The 20,164-nt window shown below is 49.2% G+C and overlaps 1 protein-coding gene across 1 annotated transcript; it reads right to left on the bottom strand.

Annotated features, from left to right (window-relative positions):
• Positions 1–9,174: 9,174 nt before the first annotated feature.
• On the bottom strand, positions 9,175–10,335 carry LOC130358144 (olfactory receptor 52K1-like). The gene has a single exon (XM_056560972.1). It carries the CDS (start codon positions 10,144–10,146, stop codon positions 9,175–9,177), a length of 972 nt encoding a protein of 323 aa, XP_056416947.1. The 5' UTR covers positions 10,147–10,335.
• Positions 10,336–20,164: the final 9,829 nt, after the last annotated feature.

Below are 20,164 nucleotides of genomic sequence, written 5' to 3'. Positions count from 1 at the left end.
GGTGGATGTGGTCTGGGTTGCTCCAGACCAGGTCTTCTAATTTTTTTGTTTTCCTAGTTAGGGACATGTTCGTTTTTTATTCCTTTTCTGTTTTCAGGTGGGGACTCAGAGACTGCGGTTCCCCGTTTCCCCCATTGCGTGTGAGGGGGCACAGACATTGCGTATATGCGCTGTTAACCCCCCCCCCCCCCTCCCCCCCCCACGCCAACAGTCAGCGCTTGGGTGGTACCTTCCGGGTCCCCCTATTTCCCTGCTCACCTTGCTCACGCATAGCAGCCAGGCGTGATGCAGGTAACTAATGCTGACTGGAGACTTCACTGAAGACTCTTGTAGGGGAGTTCTTCTGACTGAGGTAAGTACTTCTCCCCTTTTTCTCCACAGGTATGGACTCGCAGCAGAGACCCCCTGTTTTGGCCCACCCTTTAGTTTTTTGGGGCTAACTTACAGGGGCTGCACTTTATTAAAGGCTGCACTTTATTTTTGGGGGAGCAGTGGCACCTGAAGGGGCTTCATATAGGGGGCACTTCACTTGTGTGTGCTTGGGTGTCACGTCCATAGCGCCTTATTCCGGCACTTCACGTGTGTGTGTGTGTTTAACTTGTCTCACAGTGCCTTATACGCGGCTGTCAGCCGCGGCGCTGCCCCGAGCCGGGCGCTCTCCGCGCCGGCTTAGTTTCACTTTGTCGGCAGCACCTTATAAGCGGCTGACAGCCGCGGCGCTGCGATTAGCAGGGCGCTTCTGTGCCGGCTTACTACTTTTCACCGGCAGTCTCTGCCGGCGCTGGCCGCCCGCCCTATTCCCCGAGCGCACAAACGAGTGACAGGTGCGCTCAGGGCAAGGAGCGGGCGCCATGACAGTTCTCCCGGACAGTCTGTGGCTCCGCCCATGGGGCTGGGAGAGCGCAGAGGCGCGGAGCAGCCTCCAATCAGCGCCGTGGGCGCGAATTTCAGTAGGAAGGGGGAATTTACTTAGTGCATTGCTTCAGGTACGCCCCTCTCTTCCTATTGTCTGGCCTTTTTTCTCTCTCTAGCTGCACAGAGCGAGTCTCCTCACTGCAGCTGACAAGGGACACAGACTAGGGTGAGAAAGTTCCTATCTCCCTTTTCCCTAAGTATGTTCGTACCCAGAGCTGTTCCTCCCTCTAAACAGAAACCTGGAACTTCAGTTACTTACTATCTCTGTAAGCACTGTAATACCAAAATGTCTGGCTCTGCTGAGCCCACTTGTCCTGCCTGCGCCACTGCTCCCCCAGACCCCCTGGTACCCCTTGATGCCCCTTCGGTCTTGGTGGATCCTGCCGCTCCCCCAGCCTGGGTTTCTTCCCTGACCCAGTATATGGCTGACTTGAACAAAGTCTCCCACTTGGTGGCTGAGGCCTCCCGGGAAGTGGTGTCTGCCTTGAAGGGGTCTTCCCTGCGCAGGACCTCTGGAAGGGCTCGCTCCTCGTCTCCACATTCCTCACGCTCTCACAAGCGTCCTAGGGGTGCCTCGTCTGACTCTTCCAATGAGTCTTCAAGTAGATGTGAGCGTTCCCCTCTGCCAAGCCAGAGCCACGTTCTCGGTCAGTCGCGCCCCCCTTCCAGGGCTGCCTCTACCCATTCTCATTCCCCTGGTGAACGAGGCTTCCGAGCCTGCAGGCTTCCGGACTCAATTGCAACTGTTAACTCTTTGGTTACAGCCCTGAGAGACACCTTTCACTTAGAGGACCCAGGATCTTCGGATGTCAATCCAGGAGTATCCTTTCATCGTGCTAAGCCAGCACCTCAGAAGTTCAGCTCTCACGCTGACTTTGACGACGTTCTGGAGACCGCATGGAAACATCCAAACAAGAGGTTCCCGGGAATCAAGACAATTCAAGATCGTTATCCATTTGACTTTGTCACTAAGGTGGTTTCTCCTCCCTCAGTGGACCCACCAGTTTCCCGGATCAATAAGGCGACTACACTGCCTCTGGCAGATGCCGATGCCTTCAAGGATCCCACGGACAAGAAGATAGAATCCTTAGCGAAGTTTGCCATGGAAGCTGCTGGCTCCTCTTCTTCCTATCTTCGCCTCCACATGGGTGTCCAAGGGCCTGTCGGAGTGGTGCCAAAAGCTCCTTCAGGATATCTTAGCGGGCTCCCCCCCGAGGGTCTATCTGCTTTGGCTCTCCAATGCTCTAAAGCCGGGGATTTTCTGTGCGCAGCTTCCATGCAGGCAGCCCGTTGTTCTGCCTATGCTGTGGGTCATCTAGCTGCTCTCCGCCACTCTATGTGGCTTAAGGCTTGGAATGCGGACGCCGCTTCCAAAAGATCTCACTGAGCTTCCCTTTACGGTTGGCCATCTTTTTGGCAAACGCCGTGATGAGATTATCTCCGAGGCAACGGGAGGTAAGAGTTCCTTGTTACCTCAAAATAAGGCTCGCCCTACTTCCCAAAGGAAGGCCTTGTCCTTTCGGACCTCCAGCTCCTACAAGGGATCCGGGCAGGCGCCCTCACGGTACAAGATGGCTCCCTCGTTCCGGGCTCGCCCGTCTTGGAAGTCGGACTCCAACCGGTCCGGCCGTTTTGCACCCAAATCAGGCAACCGCAAGCCCACTTCTACATGAAGTGAGGCCCCCACCTGCGGTTTCTTCTCGGGTGGGAGATCATCTCTTTTTAGAGACATTTGGACCGCTAACATTCAAGACTCTTGGGTTAGGAACGTGGTGTACAACGGTTACCAGATCGAATTTGTATCCCTTCCGAGGAATCTTTTTTTTTTCGATCCCGGGCCCCCCGGTCTCCTCCTCTGGCGCAGCAGTTTCGAGCGGCTCTCCAGTCTCTGCTTCTCCAGGGGGTTATCATTCCTGTTCCTTCAGGGGAACGTTTTCAGGGTTTCTATTCAAATATTTTTGTGGTCCCCAAGAAGGACTATTCTGTGCGTCCAATTTTGGACCTCAGGCATCTCAATCTTCATCTTTTCATCCGCCACTTCTGAATGGAATCCCTCCGTTCGGTAGTGGCATCCCTGGAACAAGGAGAGTTCCTTTCATCGGTGGACATCAAGGATGCCTACCTCCATGTGCCAATATTTCCGGGCCATCATCGGTACCTCTGCTTTGCGGTTCTGGAGGGGCACTTTCAATTTGTAGCCCTCCCCTTTGGTCATGCCACGGGTCTTTACAAAGGTGCTTGCGCCAGTGAAGGACCTATTATGGTCGAGGGGAATCTCAGTGATACCCTATCTGGACGACCTTCTCATCAAGGCTCCAACCAGGGCCCAGACTCTGGAGAATCTGGACATCACTCTCCAAACTCTGACTCTCTTCAGGTGGATGGTCAACCAGGACAAGTCAGTCCTCCGTCCTACCCAGTCTCTAACCTTTCTGCGACTTCTTTTCGACACTGCCTCCACCGGACAAACGTCTGGCGCTCCGGTCGGGGGTCCGCTCCCTTCGGACCCAGGTATCGGTCTCCATCCACACTTGTATGGAAGTCCTGGGTCGGATGGTGGCAACTATGGAGGCCGTACCTTTTTGCCCAGTTTCATTACCATCCCCTCCAAATGGCGATTCTCTCTCGGTGGAACAGGTCTCCTCTGTCCCTCGATCGTCAGATTGTTCTCCCCCTCAGGGTCCGTCAGTCTCTGCTCTGGTGGCTCCGTTCCCCCCTTCTTCTCCAGGGGCGGTCATTTCTTCCTCTTCACTGGCAGGTTGTTACAACGGATGCCAGCCTGTCGGGCTGGGGCGGCGTGTTCAGGGATTGGATGGTTCAGAGACTCTGGTCTCCCCAAAAATATTTGAATTACGGGTGATTCTTCTGTCGTCTTCATTGGGATTCCCATCTTCAGTCCCGTCCTGTCAGCGTTCAGTCGGACAATCCCACGGCAGTGGCGTAAATAAATCGTCAGGGCGGCACTTGCAGCTTGGCAGCCATGGCCGAGGTGACCAAGATTCTCTCCTGGGCGGAGAGCAAGGTTCTGGCCATTTCGTCAATTCACATCCCGGGGGTGCTCAACTGGGAAGCGGACTTCCTCAGTCGATCCTCACCCGACCCCGGCGAGTGGTCTCTACATCCAGAGGTCTTCGCGCACCTTTGCGACCTCTGGGGCATTCCGGACGTGGACCGCGTCGCGGCACAATCGGAAGATCCTTCTGTTTGTGTCAGGCTCTTGCCGTGGATGCCCTAGTGATTCCTTGGGTGTGGTTTGCCCGACCCTATCTGTTCCCCCCTCTTCAGCTTCACAGGGTGCTGAGGAAGCTCAAGGCAGAGGGCATCCCCGCCATTCTGGTAGCTCCAGATTGGCCCTGAAGGTCGTGGTACGTCGACTTAGTCAGGCTCCTGGACAACTCTCCACTGCGCCTTCCGCCCTGTCCGGACTTGCTCTCAGGGTCCTCTTTGCCACCCCAATTTACAGTCGCTGCATTTCACGGCGTGGCCGTTGAGACCGCGGTTTTGAGGGCCCGCAGGTTCTCTTCCCTATTCATTCGCACCATGCTCAAGGCTCGTAAGCCCTCCTCTGCAAGGATTTACCACTGTACTTGAAGGTCTTATTTTTGTTGGTGTGAAGTACAAGACTTCTCCCTGGTGAACCTTCTCTGTTCCCCGTTTTCTCGCCTTTTTGCAGTTGGGGTTGTGTCTCAGTCCTCTTAAGGGTCAGGTTTCGGCCCTCTACTGTTCTTTTCCTGCGGCCCCTGGCTTCTAATTCTCATGTCCGGACCTTTCTGCAAGGAGTGGCGCACGCCGTTCCTCATCGGTCACCTTCTTCCCCTTGGGACTTGAATTTGGTTCTGAGTGCCCTCCAGGGTGCACCCTTTGAGCCCCTTAGAGGTGTCTCTCCGCCTCCTTTCTTGGAAGGTGGCGTTTCTGGTGGCTATCACCTCCATCCGGAGGGTTTCTGAATTGGCAGCCTTTTTCTGCCGTTCTCTGTTTCTGGTGATTCACCAGGACAAGGTCGTTTTCCGGCCAGACCCTTCCTTTTTACCTAAGGTGGTCTCGGCCTTTCATCTCAATGAGGATATTGTCCTCCCGTCATTTTGTCCGGCTCCTTCTCATCCTAGGGAGTGCTTACTGCACAAGCTGCACGTGATTCGGGCTGTTCGGTCTTATCTCTCAATCACTTCTTCCTTTCGTCAGTGTGATTCCTTTTTTGTCCTGACGGAGGGTCGTCGCAAGGGACAACCTGCTTCCAAGGCCACCATTTCTAGGTGTATTCGGTCTCCCATTTCGTAAGCCTATTGCTGTAAGGGGAAGATGCCTCCTTTCAGGGTTGTGGCTCATTCCACTCGTTCTGTTGGGGCATCCCGGGCTCTCCAGAATAGAGCTTCGGCCTCGCAGATTTGCAAGGCGGCTACCTGGTCGTCTTTGCACACTTTCTCGAGGTTTTATCGGGTTCATACTTTCGCGTCGGCTGATGCTTCACTGGGGCGTAAGGTGTTGCAGGCGGCAGTGGATCAGCCGTCTGCCTGATTACTTATCTGCCTACCCAAGGGACGGCTTTGGTATGTCCCACTGTCTGTGTCCCCCAATGGAGCCGATCGAGAGAGATTTTACGTTCAGTGTTAAAAAAAATCTCCTTTTCTCTAAGGATCCATTGGGGGACATAGCTCCCGCCCTTTTTTGGGGTTTTTCCTTGGTTCTCTGTCCGAGGGTGTGTACAGTTATGTTTTTTCTTCTGGTTCTCGGACAATTTGGGTTTTTTCCTTTTGACCTATTGGTCTCCTTTTGCTCTGGAACTTAAACTGACTAGCTCAGAGCCTGATGGCGGGTGTATCCTGCTGGGAGGAGCTGACTTTTATCACCATAGTGTCACACCTCCTAGAGACAGTAAGATACATCCACTGTCTGTGTCCCCAATGGATCCTTCGAGAGATTTTACGGTAAGTGTTAACAAATCTTTTTTTTTTTTCTTTTAAATTGTTCATTTTTATTGATGGTTTTATAATAAACCAAAATATACAAGGAATATGGCAAAAAATTAGTCAACAAACTAGTCTTGAATGCAAACAGAAAATTACAGCACAATCAAGTAGCAGGAATAAGCCTAAGAGAACCAATCCCTCGCAAGGACAATAGTAAATAAATTAAACAAGGGTAATCGGAAAGCCTAATTCTACGTTTTATGGCAATGAATATTTTAATAGGGTGAGTCTTCAGTTCTGAGAGGATTGATGGGAAGTTAATAAAAAAATAAAAATTAATGGTTTTCCTCCATTGATCTACACTCAATACCCCAAAAAAACAAATTTATTTACAATGAAAAACTATTTGGCATGAACAAGTATTCAGACCCTTTGCTATGACACATGATATCTAGCTCTGGCTCCTCCCATTTCTCTTGGGCATCTGTTTCTGCATCTTGATCGGAGTCACCTGTGCTAAATTCATCTGAGTGGACAGGATTTGTATAGATGCAAAAAGTAGGAAAAAAAATTGGTTGCACTCACCACAGACACGGTATGGAGATCTTCAAAGTAGAAGTCTTTTTTTTTTTTTTCACATCACGGATGCTGTACATCCAAAGTGAGGGAGAAGGGAGAGAGACAGACATCAGCTCTGAAGAGCTGACAGGAAGCGACGAATCGCTTTGCAGTGAATACTGCTTGTTCACGCTAGTCTTGGAGAGAACGGCCCTGACTTATAAACCCGGAGCTGGTGACTCACTGGAAGTGTGTCCGGACCTGTGGAAGTGTTCGTGCAAAGGGTGAGTAAAGTTTTTTTGCATAGCTATATGTACGTGCACGGTAAAAAAAAAAACAAAAAAAAAAAAATGGTCATGGGAACACTGTCTCCAATGCAAATGACTGGTAGCTGGTGCTACGGGATTATGTAACAATCAAAAAAATCCCGAGCTGAAGTAATTACTATGCATATTATTTTTTTTAAATTAAATATGCTGTCAGAAGATGCTTTTGCAGGAGGAGGTTGATCTCGCTAAAAATGAATTCGAAAACGAGATTATAATATTGTAATATTGATCGTATGTCTCCGAATTTGTACATGCCTGCAAAATATTGTATTCAGGAAAAGAAATAAGTCGTATGCTGTAGAATAGAGCAAGGAGGAACACAAAAAATTTAAATGTAAACAGTGATGGTATTATTTCAATCTCAGCGTTAGGGATGAAAAAGGGAAAAGGGAGAGAACACTTGCACGAATAAATTACTATGGCATGTTTAAGGAAAAAAAGGTCAAATGCGGGCATACAGTTCATCTTTTTCATTGAAGCCCAATCCTGTTGCTCTTAATTTGGAGATCCATACTGCCTCTTTGTAACGTAAGGTGCTTTCTTTAGTTTTTCCTGTAAATTGCCTTTTTATTTGTTCAATTCCTAAGACTTTCAGACAGGATCGATCTAAGTGATTGCTGCGGACATGTTCTGCTAAACCCGGTACTCCGGTCGGTACTTAGTCTGGAGTTCCGCAAATGTTCTCTGAATCTTATAAATAGATTCCTGATGGTTGAGCCGACGTAAAAGTGACCACATGGACATAGAATGATGTATACTATGTAGACGGATCTGCATGTTATCAGATCTTTTACGTTGATGTCCACACCTCCAATCTGGTAATTCTTTCCATTAAAGAAGTTGGGGCAATAAGAACAGTGGCCACATTTGAAATTCCCAATAGGGGTAGATGACGTAAGCCAGTCAGGTTCATGTGTACTTGAGAAGAAGGTACTTCGTACCAGATGATCTTTTAGGGTTTTGTTTTTCCTGTGTGCAAAGATTGGTTTATTCGTTGCAACATCATGCAAGTCTGGGTCTCCTTCCACCAGATGCCAGATATAATCTCGTTTTCGAATTCATTTTTAGTGCGATCAACCTCCTCCTGCAAATGCATCTTCTGACAGCGTAATATTTAATAAAAAATATGCACTTAGTAATTACACCAGCTCAGGATTTTTTTTTTGATTGTTACATAATCCCGTAGCACCAGCTGCCAGCCATTTGCAGTGGAGACTGTGTTCCCATGACCATTTTTTTTATTCTCCCTTTTTATTTTTATTACCGTGCACGTACACATAGCTATGCAAAAAACTTTACTCACCCTTTGCACGAACACTTCCACAGGTCCGGATGCACTTCCAGTGAGTCACCGGCTCCGCGTATGTAAGTCGGGGCCGGTCTCTCCAAGACTAGCGTGAACAAGCAGTATTCACTGCGAAACGATTCGTCGCTTCCTGTCAGCTCTTCGGAGCTGATGTCTGTCTCTCTCCCTTTCTTCTCCTTCACTTTGGATGTACAGCATTCTGTGATGTGAAAATAAAGATTTTTCTACTTTGAAAATCTCCATACCGTGTCTGTGGTGAGTGCAACGACAATTTTTCCTACTTTTTACATGTTATGAACCCCCTTTTTGTTCTACAACGTTAGCACCTCCACGTTCAGGCACACACCTGGTCCCCCACAATTGTTCTCTGGGTTTAAAATCAAAACTGTTCCATGCGTACAACATTTTCTCTTTCTACTTTTTAGTGCCGGCTGTCATAGCTTTTTCTGGACTTGCATTGAGGATTTGTATAGACACTGCCCCGTCTCTATAAGATCTCACAGCTGACAATGTATATCAGAGCAAAGGACCAAGTTGTGAGGAGGAAAGAACTGTCTGTCTGTAGAGCTCAGGATTGTGTGCAGACAGGCATCTGGAGAAGGGGACAAAAACCTCCATGTTTGTTTTGCCCTCCCCTGGTTTTCTTATGCAGAACTTTAGGGTCTAAGCGTGTGCACATCTGCTCAAGGAAAGCTAAGAGAATATCAACTGAATAGATGTAGATGTGTGACGTAGTAATTGATGAAGAACTACAACGTTATTCTTCAGGAACAGATATTTACCCATCCGTGCATCTCATTTCATCATCACGTGACGATTTCTAGGTAGGTATTACAACTAGATAGGTATTACAATGATACACCCCACTGACCGTCATGATAATCTGTATTATCTTCAGGATATGTCTGTCCTGTGACCATTACAAGTCTGCCATATGCATGTATCCACCTTATAGAGTCTTGACGGCTTATACTAGACTGAGGCTTCGGTGAATCCCTCGTCTGCTGAAGATGCTGCATAATCACAGTTTAGATTTTTTTTTTCTCCTTTCTATTTCAGCTTATGGAAAAATTCTTCATTCTACAAAAACTTACTTGGCTTTCTACCCATAGAGCAATGAAGACTTCCAGCATTCTAGTAAAAACTGGCGATATATCTACTAGCCAGTCGTGTGAAATCTTACATGTACCTGGCCAGAGACATTTAGGATCCGAATTCTGATCTCCTTGGTCATTAGACCATAAATGATTGGGTTGACCAGGGCAGGAATGAATAGGTACATGGCAGTGAGAAGGTTGTGTGTGTCTTGAGACACAGATCGGGACACCCTGTAGACAATAGACGATGACATCCTGAAGAAGTAGACGATCAGGATGACCAGGATGTGGGTCCCACATGTGTGTAGAGACTTGTGTCTTGCAGCTCCGCTGGAGATGGTCAGGGCGACCCTCAGGATGCTGCCGTATGAGATGGAGAGGAAGCTCATGTCAAATATATGGGAGAAGACTCTAAGGCTTAACGCAACCAGTTTATTTTTGGTGATATTACTACAGGCCAAACCTAGCAGGGCCATGTGCTCACAAGCAAAATGGCGGATGATGTTTGATCTGCAGTAACGTACCCGAGAAGCAAGGTAGATGATAGGGCATACAGTAAATACGCTACGTATCAATGAGGCAAACGCCAGGAGGAACATATTATGCTTGGTCATTATACTGGAATAACGCAATGGCCTGCAGATGGCGATATACCGATCCAGCGCCATCATCAGCAGGATATTGCAGTCCAGCAAAGAGGTACAGTAAATGAAGAACATTTGAATCAAACATCCATCCAGTGATATGTGATTCTGATGGAAGAGGAATCCGAGGAGCATCTTTGGTACTATGGTGGTCGTGCTGCAGATGTTCACGGCAGACAGCGAGGAGATGAGAACGTACATTGGAGCATGCAGGGAGCTCTCCGCCCGCACCGTGTGGATGATCAGACCATTGGTGACTAGGATGACGAGGTAGACGATAAAGAATGGGATGAACAAGAGGTGCCGAGATTTATGGAAGCCTGGGAATCCCAACAGGAGGAAGTCCTGATGAGAGAAATAGACCATAGAGATGTTTATGGCATCCGCCATCGCTGTAAGGCCGTTCAGGAGAACCGAGCACCTGTCAGGAGAAGAGGCAGGAGTCCTGTTATTTTTCTACTTAGTTCAAGTAAAGCGTAACCATTTTTTTTTTTTTACAGTTGTAATCAAAATTATTCACACCATTGTAAGTTCTCTTTCCATATCGCCCTACAGCAGCATAGAAACAAATGGGATAAAGGGGTACTCCACTGCCCCAGCGTATGGAACATTTTGTTCCGAACGCTGGGTGCAGACTGCGGGGCTCTTTACATCACAGCTACGCACCTTGTGATGTCATCTCCTCCTACTAAGCAGCAGAAACAATTGATGTTAGAGTAAACTAATTACAAGTCTGTACCCCCAAAAATATCCTGGAAACTCCTCCCAATGCTGTGTTTTTGTTTCTTCTGCGACCAGGAGAGATTGATCTTTTCCTGTGCTCCATAGGATGATTTGGAGCTATCTGGGGTTGGGGTTTCCAGTCTTTTCCCTTCCCGGGCCTCCCGGGTGAGAGAATGCTTTGGCGTTTACAGGTTTCGGGGCCCCCGGCCGCTCTGACTGCAGGTATCTGCATCCCCCTGTTTGTTGAATGGAGATACCTTTGTTAGTGTGAGGTGCTGGAGATGGATGGGATTCCTTGTGTGACTGAAGTGTGGGAACGACTTCCTGTGCTGGGATCCTGCATGGAAGCGGGACTTCATGTTTTGGCCAGCACAATCTCTCAGTGGTTAGTCCTTATGCCAATCTTGATTGAAGAATGGGTCGATGCTTAATTTGATTTCCTTGGCCATAGGAACTTATTTAAAGTGGCCTTTGGACTTCCATATGTCAGGATTCTGACGGGCAGCGCCTCCAGCTGGACAGAAAGGTACACGTTACGTTCAGGTTTCTGTGCTTTCCAGTGATTGTTTTGTTATAAAAGATGCTGGTTTAGGTCTCTGTTACTTTTCCAGGCGTTTAAAAGTCTTTAGACGGGGAAAAGGAAGAGAAGGGAAATCCATGGAATGTACCAAGTGTAATCGGCCTCTCCTAGACGCCTGTCCTGGTAATGTTTCTAAAAGTTGCTCTACTGGGTCTGGGGAATCCAGCTTCCAATTAGAGGCCAAGCGGTTCTTTGGATGGTTTTAGTCAAAATTGTTCTTCGTCAGGTCCCGAAGGGTACATGGGTAATTGCAGTTACACAGAGCTGGGTGCTCAGACAACACGTTTCAAGAGGGGATTCCTCTCTTCATCAGGTCCTGAAGGGTACATGGGTAATCACAGATACACAGCTAGGTGCTCAGGACAAAGCGTTTCAAGAGGGGGTTCCTCTTTGTCAGGTCCTGAAGGGTACATGGGTAATCACAGTTACACAGATAGCTGGGTGCTCAGGACAACGCATTTCGAGAGTGGATTCCTCTCTTCGTCAGGTCCTGAAGGGTACATGGGTAATCACAGTTACGCAGCTGGGTGCTCAGGACAACGCGTTTCGAGAGGGGATTCCTCTCTTCGTCAGGTCCTGAAGGGTACATGGGTAATCACAGTTACGCAGCTGGGTGCTCAGGACAACGCGTTTCAAGAGAGGATTCCTCTCTTCGTCAGGTCCCGAAGGGTACATGGGTAATCGCAGATACACAGCTGGGTGCTAAGGCAAACGTGTTTCTAGAGGGGATTCCTCTCTTCGTCAGGTCCCGAAGGGACCTTATGAAGAGAGTAATCCCCTCTCGAAATGCATTGTCCTGAGCACCCATGCAGTCTATGTAACTGTGATTACCCATGTATACTACATGACGAAAAGAGGAATCCCCTCTCGAAACGCGTTGAGTTAAACAGCACTATTGGAGCGCCATCTGTCCTTTTTTGCACACCCTCCTATAAGAACAAGATTAGTATACTTATCAAAGTGGTCCAAGTAACCGTGGAAGGAAAATCTGCATCATTTGATCTTCCCATGAAAGAAGCCCTTTAGTACTTCTCTGATACCAATCACAAGGTGCTACCTTATCATCCTCTTCTGCAAGATCTTATGCAAGCTGACTGGTCTAAACCAGAGAAGACGTTTGAGGTTTCATCTCGGTACAAGATGGTTTCTAAGATGGACCCTAAAGCATCAGAGCTCTGGGAGGGTCCTCCTAAGGTGCATCTAGCGGTGTCAAAGCTCTCGAAGAAGTCCTTATTTCCGTTGCATTATTTGTGATGGAGAGTAAGGCTGACATCGGGCTGAAAAAGGTCTATTCTGCAGCAGTGGCAGAGATGTTACGGTACCAGTGGCCAGAGCTCTGTGCTTATGGTTAAAGGGTACCTTTCATCAAAAAAACTTTTGATATATTATAGATTGATGTATGCAGAATAACTTTCCAATTGCATGTTATTAAAAAAATATGCTTCTTTCTACTTAATTTTCCACTTTGAAAAAAATTACCACTAGAGGTCTCGCTACCAGTCCTGGTCGCAAACCCTTTTTATAGATTTCAGACTCATGCTGAAGTCCTAATCTTCTCCTCTGTTTACAACTGCATATGCAGAGAGAAGAAAGATCGGAGCTCAGATAGTAAAATGAATGAGGGCGTGCAGTAAGACAGAGTCAGGAATATGCCCTGCTGTGCTATGAGCACAGTGCTGGCTCCTGCCTGTCTGATTGGCAGACGGAGCAGTGCTGAGCTTGTCTTTGTCCCGGCTGCAGTCTGAGATGTTTACATGTTTTTAAATAAAAATAACTCTGCCTAACCCTTAAGGGGATACTCCGCCCCTAGACATCTTATCCCCTATCCAAAGGATAGGGGATAAGATGTCTGATCGCGGGGGTCCCACCACTGGGAACCCCCGCAATCTCTCCTGCAGCACCCGGAGTCATCTGCTGTTACTCCTTTAACCTCTTCAGGGCTCAATTTTATTTTTGCATTTTCGTTTTTCCTTGTATTCTAAAAATCATAACTCTTTTATATTTTCATCCACAGACCCATATGAGGACTTTTTTTTTGCGTCACCAATTTTACTTTTGTAATGACATCACTTATTTTACCATAAAATGTACGGCACAACCAAAAAAATATTATTTATGTGGGGAAATTGAAAAGAAAACCGCAATTTAGCAAATTTTTGAAGGTTTTGTTTTCACACTGTACACTTTATGGTAAGAATGAAATGTAATTTATTTTGTGGGTCAATACGATTAAAATGATTTTATATGCTTTTTTAAATAATTGTACTGCTGTAAAAAATCTCTTATTTTAACAAAATTAGTATGTTTGAAATTGCCCTATTTTGACCACCTATAACGTTCTCATTTTTCTGTATACGGGACGATATGGAGGCTCATTTTTTGCGCTGCGATCTTTCCTTTTTTTCGTTACCACTTTTGCAAATATGTAACAATTTGATAGCTTTTTATACATTTTTTTTTGCAATGTGATGTCACAAAAATGCAGCAATTTTGGACTTTTTTTTTTTTTACGTTTACGCCGTTCACCGTATGGATCATTAACATTATACTTTGATAGTTCGGACATTTACGCACGCGACAATACCAAATATGTTTATTTCTTATTGGAGGAGGGGATTTTTCACACTTTTAAAAAACTTTTAAAAAAAGAGCTGTGATTGTACACGGGACAATTGCCGGGAGCGAATAAAAGCCCCAATTGGCTCAGCCATAAATTTCCAGGAGATATTATGTAAATTGCTAATTCTTATTGGTAATAACCTTGGTAGCTAAGAGGCTTAAGGCATTAGATATTGGTCAGGTCCTTGGGCCCATGGCACTTACACTTATGCCCCCCCCCCCCCCAACACACACAGATCTAGAACAAACACTTTACTAAAAATATGTCCATTGTAAAGCTGCAAAAAGCGACCTACCTGTGAGGGTCGTATCCTCGGCATTGCTGATGAACATTACGATAACAAGTTTATATGGGTTTTGTGTCCTGCGGGATTCAAGGTTTCCTCTCACTGGTGACCTGAGTTTTATCTTCTCTGTGGATTTCAATTCATTTTTGTTTTTTTGTAGGTGAAACATCCGGGACACATAAGACACTGGAGATTTAGGTGAATAAGTTTTATGGTTTAGAAAACTTGTTTTCATTAATTTACTGTGATAAGAAATTCTAAATTCAATTCAATGTATTCAGAAAGTCTTCATCCCTGAGAACAGAATTCTACAAATCTTTACTATTTTATTGAAAAGGAAAAACTATAATCTTGAAGTGACATAAGTATTCTGGATTTGTTGATTTTCTGCCATACTTCACTGTAGGGATGGTATTGGGCAGATGATGGGCAGTGCCTGGTTTCCCCAAGACATGAACTGCCCCCACCATGATCACTGTAGAGATGGTATTGGGCAGGAGATGGGCAGTGTCTGGTTTCCCCCAGACATGATGCTGCCCCCACCATGATCACTGTAGGGATGGTATTGGGCAGGTGATGGGCAGTGCCTGGTTTCCCCCAGACATGATGCTGCCCCCACCATGATCACTGTAGGGATGGTATTGGGCAGGTGATGGGCAGTGCCTGGTTTCCCCCAGACATGATGCTGCCCCCACCATGATCACTGTAGGGATGGTATTGGGCAGATGATGGGCAGTGCCTGGTTTCCCCCAGACATGATGCTGCCCCCACCATGATCACTGTAGGGATGGTATTGGGCAGATGATGGGCAGTGCCTGGTTTCCCCCAGACATGATGCTGCCCCCACCATGATCACTGTAGGGATGGTATTGGGCAGGCGATGGGCAGTGCCTGGTTTCCTCCAGACATGATGCTGCCCCCACCATGATCACTGTAGGGATGGTATTGGGCAGGCGATGGGCAGTGCCTGGTTTCCTCCAGACATGATGCTGCCCCCACCATGATCACTGTAGGGATGGTATTGGGCAGGTGATGGGCAGTGCCTGGTTTCCTCCAGACATGATGCTGCCCCCACCATGATCACTGTAGGGATGGTATTGGGCAGGTGATGGGCAGTACCTGGTTTCCCCCAGATATGATGCTGCCCCCCCCCCCCCATGATCGCTGTAGGGATGGCATTGGGCAGGTGATGGGCAGTGCCTGGTTTCCTCCAGACATGATTCTGCCCCCACCATGATCACTGTAGGGATGGTATTGGGCAGGTGATAGACACTGCCTGGTTTCCTCCAGACATGAAGCGGCCCCCACCATGATCACTGTAGGGATGGTATTGGGCAGGTGATAGACACTGCCTGGTTTCCTCCAGACATGATGCTGCCCCCACCATGATCACTGTAGGGATGATATTGGGCAGGTGATGGGCAGTGCCTGGTTTCCTCCAGACATGATTCTGCCCCCACCATGATCACTGTAGGGATGATATTGGGCAGGTGATGGGCAGTGCCTGGTTTCCTCCAGACATGATGCTGCCCCCACCATGATCACTGTAGGGATGGTATTGGGCAGGTGATGGAAAGTACCCGGTTTCCCCCATAAATGATTCTGCCTCCACCATGATCACTGTAGGGATGGTATTGGGCAGTGCCTGGTTTCCTTCAGACATAATGCTGCCCCCACCATGATCACAGTAGGGATGGTATTGGGCAGGTGATGGGCAGTACCCGGTTTCCTCCAGACATGATGCTGCCCCCACCATGATCACTGTAGGGATGGTATTGGGCAGGTGATGGGCAATGCCTGATTTCTCCCAGACATGATGCTGCCCCCACCATGATCACTGTAGGGATGGTATTGGGCAGGTGATGGGCAGTGCCTGGTTTCCTCCAGACATGATGCTACCCCCACCATGATCACTGTAGGGATGGTATTGGGCAGGTGATGAGCAGTGCCTGGTTTCCCCCAGACATGATGCTGCCCCCACCATGATCACTGTAGGGATGGTATTGGGCAGTGCCTGGTTTCCTTCAGACATGATGCTGCCTCCACCGTGATCACTGTAGGGATGGTATTGGGCAGGTGATGGGCAGTGCCTGGTTTCCCTCAGACATGATGTTGCCCCCACCATGATCACTGTAGGGATGGTATTGGGCAGGTGATGGGCAGTACCTGGTTTCTTCCAGACATGATGCTGCCCCCACCATGATTACTGTAGGGATGGTATTGGGCAGTGCCTGGTTTCCCTCAGACATGATGTTGCCCCCACCATGGTCACTGTAGGGATGGTATTGGGCAGGTGATGGGCAGTGCCTGGTTTCCTCCAGACATGATGCTGCCCCCACCATGATCACTGTAGGGATGGTATTGGACAGTGCCTGGTTTCCCTCAGACATGATGTTGCCCCCACCATGATCACTGTAGGGATGGTATTGGGCAGGTGATGGGCAGTGCCTGGTCTCCTCCAGACATGATGCTGCCCCCACCATGATCACTGTAGGGATGGTATTGGGCAGGTGATGGGCAGTACCTGGTTTCCCCCAGATATGATGCTGCCCCCCCCCCCCCATGATCGCTGTAGGGATGGCATTGGGCAGGTGATGGGCAGTGCCTGGTTTCCTCCAGACATGATTCTGCCCCCACCATGATCACTGTAGGGATGGTATTGGGCAGGTGATAGACACTGCCTGGTTTCCTCCAGACATGAAGCGGCCCCCACCATGATCACTGTAGGGATGGTATTGGGCAGGTGATAGACACTGCCTGGTTTCCTCCAGACATGATGCTGCCCCCACCATGATCACTGTAGGGATGATATTGGGCAGGTGATGGGCAGTGCCTGGTTTCCTCCAGACATGATTCTGCCCCCACCATGATCACTGTAGGGATGATATTGGGCAGGTGATGGGCAGTGCCTGGTTTCCTCCAGACATGATGCTGCCCCCACCATGATCACTGTAGGGATGGTATTGGGCAGGTGATGGAAAGTACCCGGTTTCCCCCATAAATGATTCTGCCTCCACCATGATCACTGTAGGGATGGTATTGGGCAGTGCCTGGTTTCCTTCAGACATAATGCTGCCCCCACCATGATCACAGTAGGGATGGTATTGGGCAGGTGATGGGCAGTACCCGGTTTCCTCCAGACATGATGCTGCCCCCACCATGATCACTGTAGGGATGGTATTGGGCAGGTGATGGGCAATGCCTGATTTCTCCCAGACATGATGCTGCCCCCACCATGATCACTGTAGGGATGGTATTGGGCAGGTGATGGGCAGTGCCTGGTTTCCTCCAGACATGATGCTACCCCCACCATGATCACTGTAGGGATGGTATTGGGCAGGTGATGAGCAGTGCCTGGTTTCCCCCAGACATGATGCTGCCCCCACCATGATCACTGTAGGGATGGTATTGGGCAGTGCCTGGTTTCCTTCAGACATGATGCTGCCTCCACCGTGATCACTGTAGGGATGGTATTGGGCAGGTGATGGGCAGTGCCTGGTTTCCCTCAGACATGATGTTGCCCCCACCATGATCACTGTAGGGATGGTATTGGGCAGGTGATGGGCAGTACCTGGTTTCTTCCAGACATGATGCTGCCCCCACCATGATTACTGTAGGGATGGTATTGGGCAGTGCCTGGTTTCCCTCAGACATGATGTTGCCCCCACCATGGTCACTGTAGGGATGGTATTGGGCAGGTGATGGGCAGTGCCTGGTTTCCTCCAGACATGATGCTGCCCCCACCATGATCACTGTAGGGATGGTATTGGACAGTGCCTGGTTTCCCTCAGACATGATGTTGCCCCCACCATGATCACTGTAGGGATGGTATTGGGCAGGTGATGGGCAGTGCCTGGTTTCCTCCAGACATGATGCTGCCCCCACCATGATCACTGTAGGGATGGTATTGGACAGGTGATGGGCAGTGCCTGGTTTCCTCCAGACATGATGCTGCCCCCACCATGATCACTGTAGGGATGGTATTGGACAGGTGATGGGCAGTGCCTGGTTTCCTCCAGACATGATGCTGCCCCCACCATGATCACTGTAGGGATGGTATTGGGCAGGTGATGGGCAGTGCCTGGTTTCCTCCAGACATGATGCTGCCCCCACCATGATCACTGTAGGGATGGTATTGGGCAGGTGATGGGCAGTACCTGGTTTCCCCCAGATATGATGCTGCCCCCCCCCCCCCCCATGATCGCTGTAGGGATGGCATTGGGCAGGTGATGGGCAGTGCCTGGTTTCCTCCAGACATGATTCTGCCCCCACCATGATCACTGTAGGGATGGTATTGGGCAGGTGATAGACACTGCCTGGTTTCCTCCAGACATGATGCTGCCCCCACCATGATCACTGTAGGGATGATATTGGGCAGGTGATGGGCAGTGCCTGGTTTCCTCCAGACATGATTCTGCCCCCACCATGATCACTGTAGGGATGATATTGGGCAGGTGATGGGCAGTGCCTGGTTTCCTCCAGACATGATGCTGCCCCCACCATGATCACTGTAGGGATGGTATTGGGCAGGTGATGGAAAGTACCCGGTTTCCCCCATAAATGATTCTGCCTCCACCATGATCACTGTAGGGATGGTATTGGGCAGTGCCTGGTTTCCTTCAGACATAATGCTGCCCCCACCATGATCACAGTAGGGATGGTATTGGGCAGGTGATGGGCAGTACCCGGTTTCCTCCAGACATGATGCTGCCCCCACCATGATCACTGTAGGGATGGTATTGGGCAGGTGATGGGCAATGCCTGATTTCTCCCAGACATGATGCTGCCCCCACCATGATCACTGTAGGGATGGTATTGGGCAGGTGATGGGCAGTGCCTGGTTTCCTCCAGACATGATGCTACCCCCACCATGATCACTGTAGGGATGGTATTGGGCAGGTGATGAGCAGTGCCTGGTTTCCCCCAGACATGATGCTGCCCCCACCATGATCACTGTAGGGATGGTATTGGGCAGGTGATGGGCAGTGCCTGGTTTCCTTCAGACATGATGCTGCCTCCACCGTGATCACTGTAGGGATGGTATTGGGCAGGTGATGGGCAGTGCCTGGTTTCCCTCAGACATGATGTTGCCCCCACCATGATCACTGTAGGGATGGTATTGGGCAGGTGATGGGCAGTACCTGGTTTCTTCCAGACATGATGCTGCCCCCACCATGATTACTGTAGGGATGGTATTGGGCAGTGCCTGGTTTCCCTCAGACATGATGTTGCCCCCACCATGGTCACTGTAGGGATGGTATTGGGCAGGTGATGGGCAGTGCCTGGTTTCCTCCAGACATGATGCTGCCCCCACCATGATCACTGTAGGGATGGTATTGGACAGTGCCTGGTTTCCCTCAGACATGATGTTGCCCCCACCATGATCACTGTAGGGATGGTATTGGGCAGGTGATGGGCAGTGCCTGGTTTCCTCCAGACATGATGCTGCCCCCACCATGATCACTGTAGGGATGGTATTGGACAGGTGATGGGCAGTGCCTGGTTTCCTCCAGACATGATGCTGCCCCCACCATGATCACTGTAGGGATGGTATTGGACAGGTGATGGGCAGTGCCTGGTTTCCTCCAGACATGATGCTGCCCCCACCATGATCACTGTAGGGATGGTATTGGGCAGGTGATGGGCAGTACCTGGTTTCCTCCAGACATGATGCTGCCCCCACCATGATTACTGTAGGGATGGTATTGGGCAGGTGATGGGCAGTACCTGGTCTCCCCCAGACATGATGCTGCCCCCACCATGATCACTGTAGGGATGGTATTGGGCTGGTGATGGGCAGTACCTGGTTTCCCCCAGACATGATGCTGCCCCCACCATGATCACTGTAGGGATGGTATTGGGCAGGTGATGGGCAGTGCCTGGTTTCCTCCAGACATGATGCTGCCCCCACCATGATCACTGTAGGGATGATATTGGGCAGGTGATGGGCAGTGCCTGGTTTCCTCCAGACATGATGCTGCCCCCACCATGATCACTGTAGGGATGGTATTGGGCAGGTGATGGAAAGTACCCGGTTTCCCCCATAAATGATTCTGCCTCCACCATGATCACTGTAGGGATGGTATTGGGCAGTGCCTGGTTTCCTTCAGACATAATGCTGCCCCCACCATGATCACAGTAGGGATGGTATTGGGCAGGTGATGGGCAGTACCCGGTTTCCTCCAGACATGATGCTGCC

Source organism: Hyla sarda, chromosome 2, assembly GCF_029499605.1.
Source record: "Hyla sarda isolate aHylSar1 chromosome 2, aHylSar1.hap1, whole genome shotgun sequence".
In the NCBI taxonomy this organism is placed as follows: domain Eukaryota; kingdom Metazoa; phylum Chordata; class Amphibia; order Anura; family Hylidae; genus Hyla; species Hyla sarda.
The sequence above is the reverse complement of the archived record's forward strand: the minus strand, read 5'-3'. Positions and strand labels throughout refer to the sequence as shown.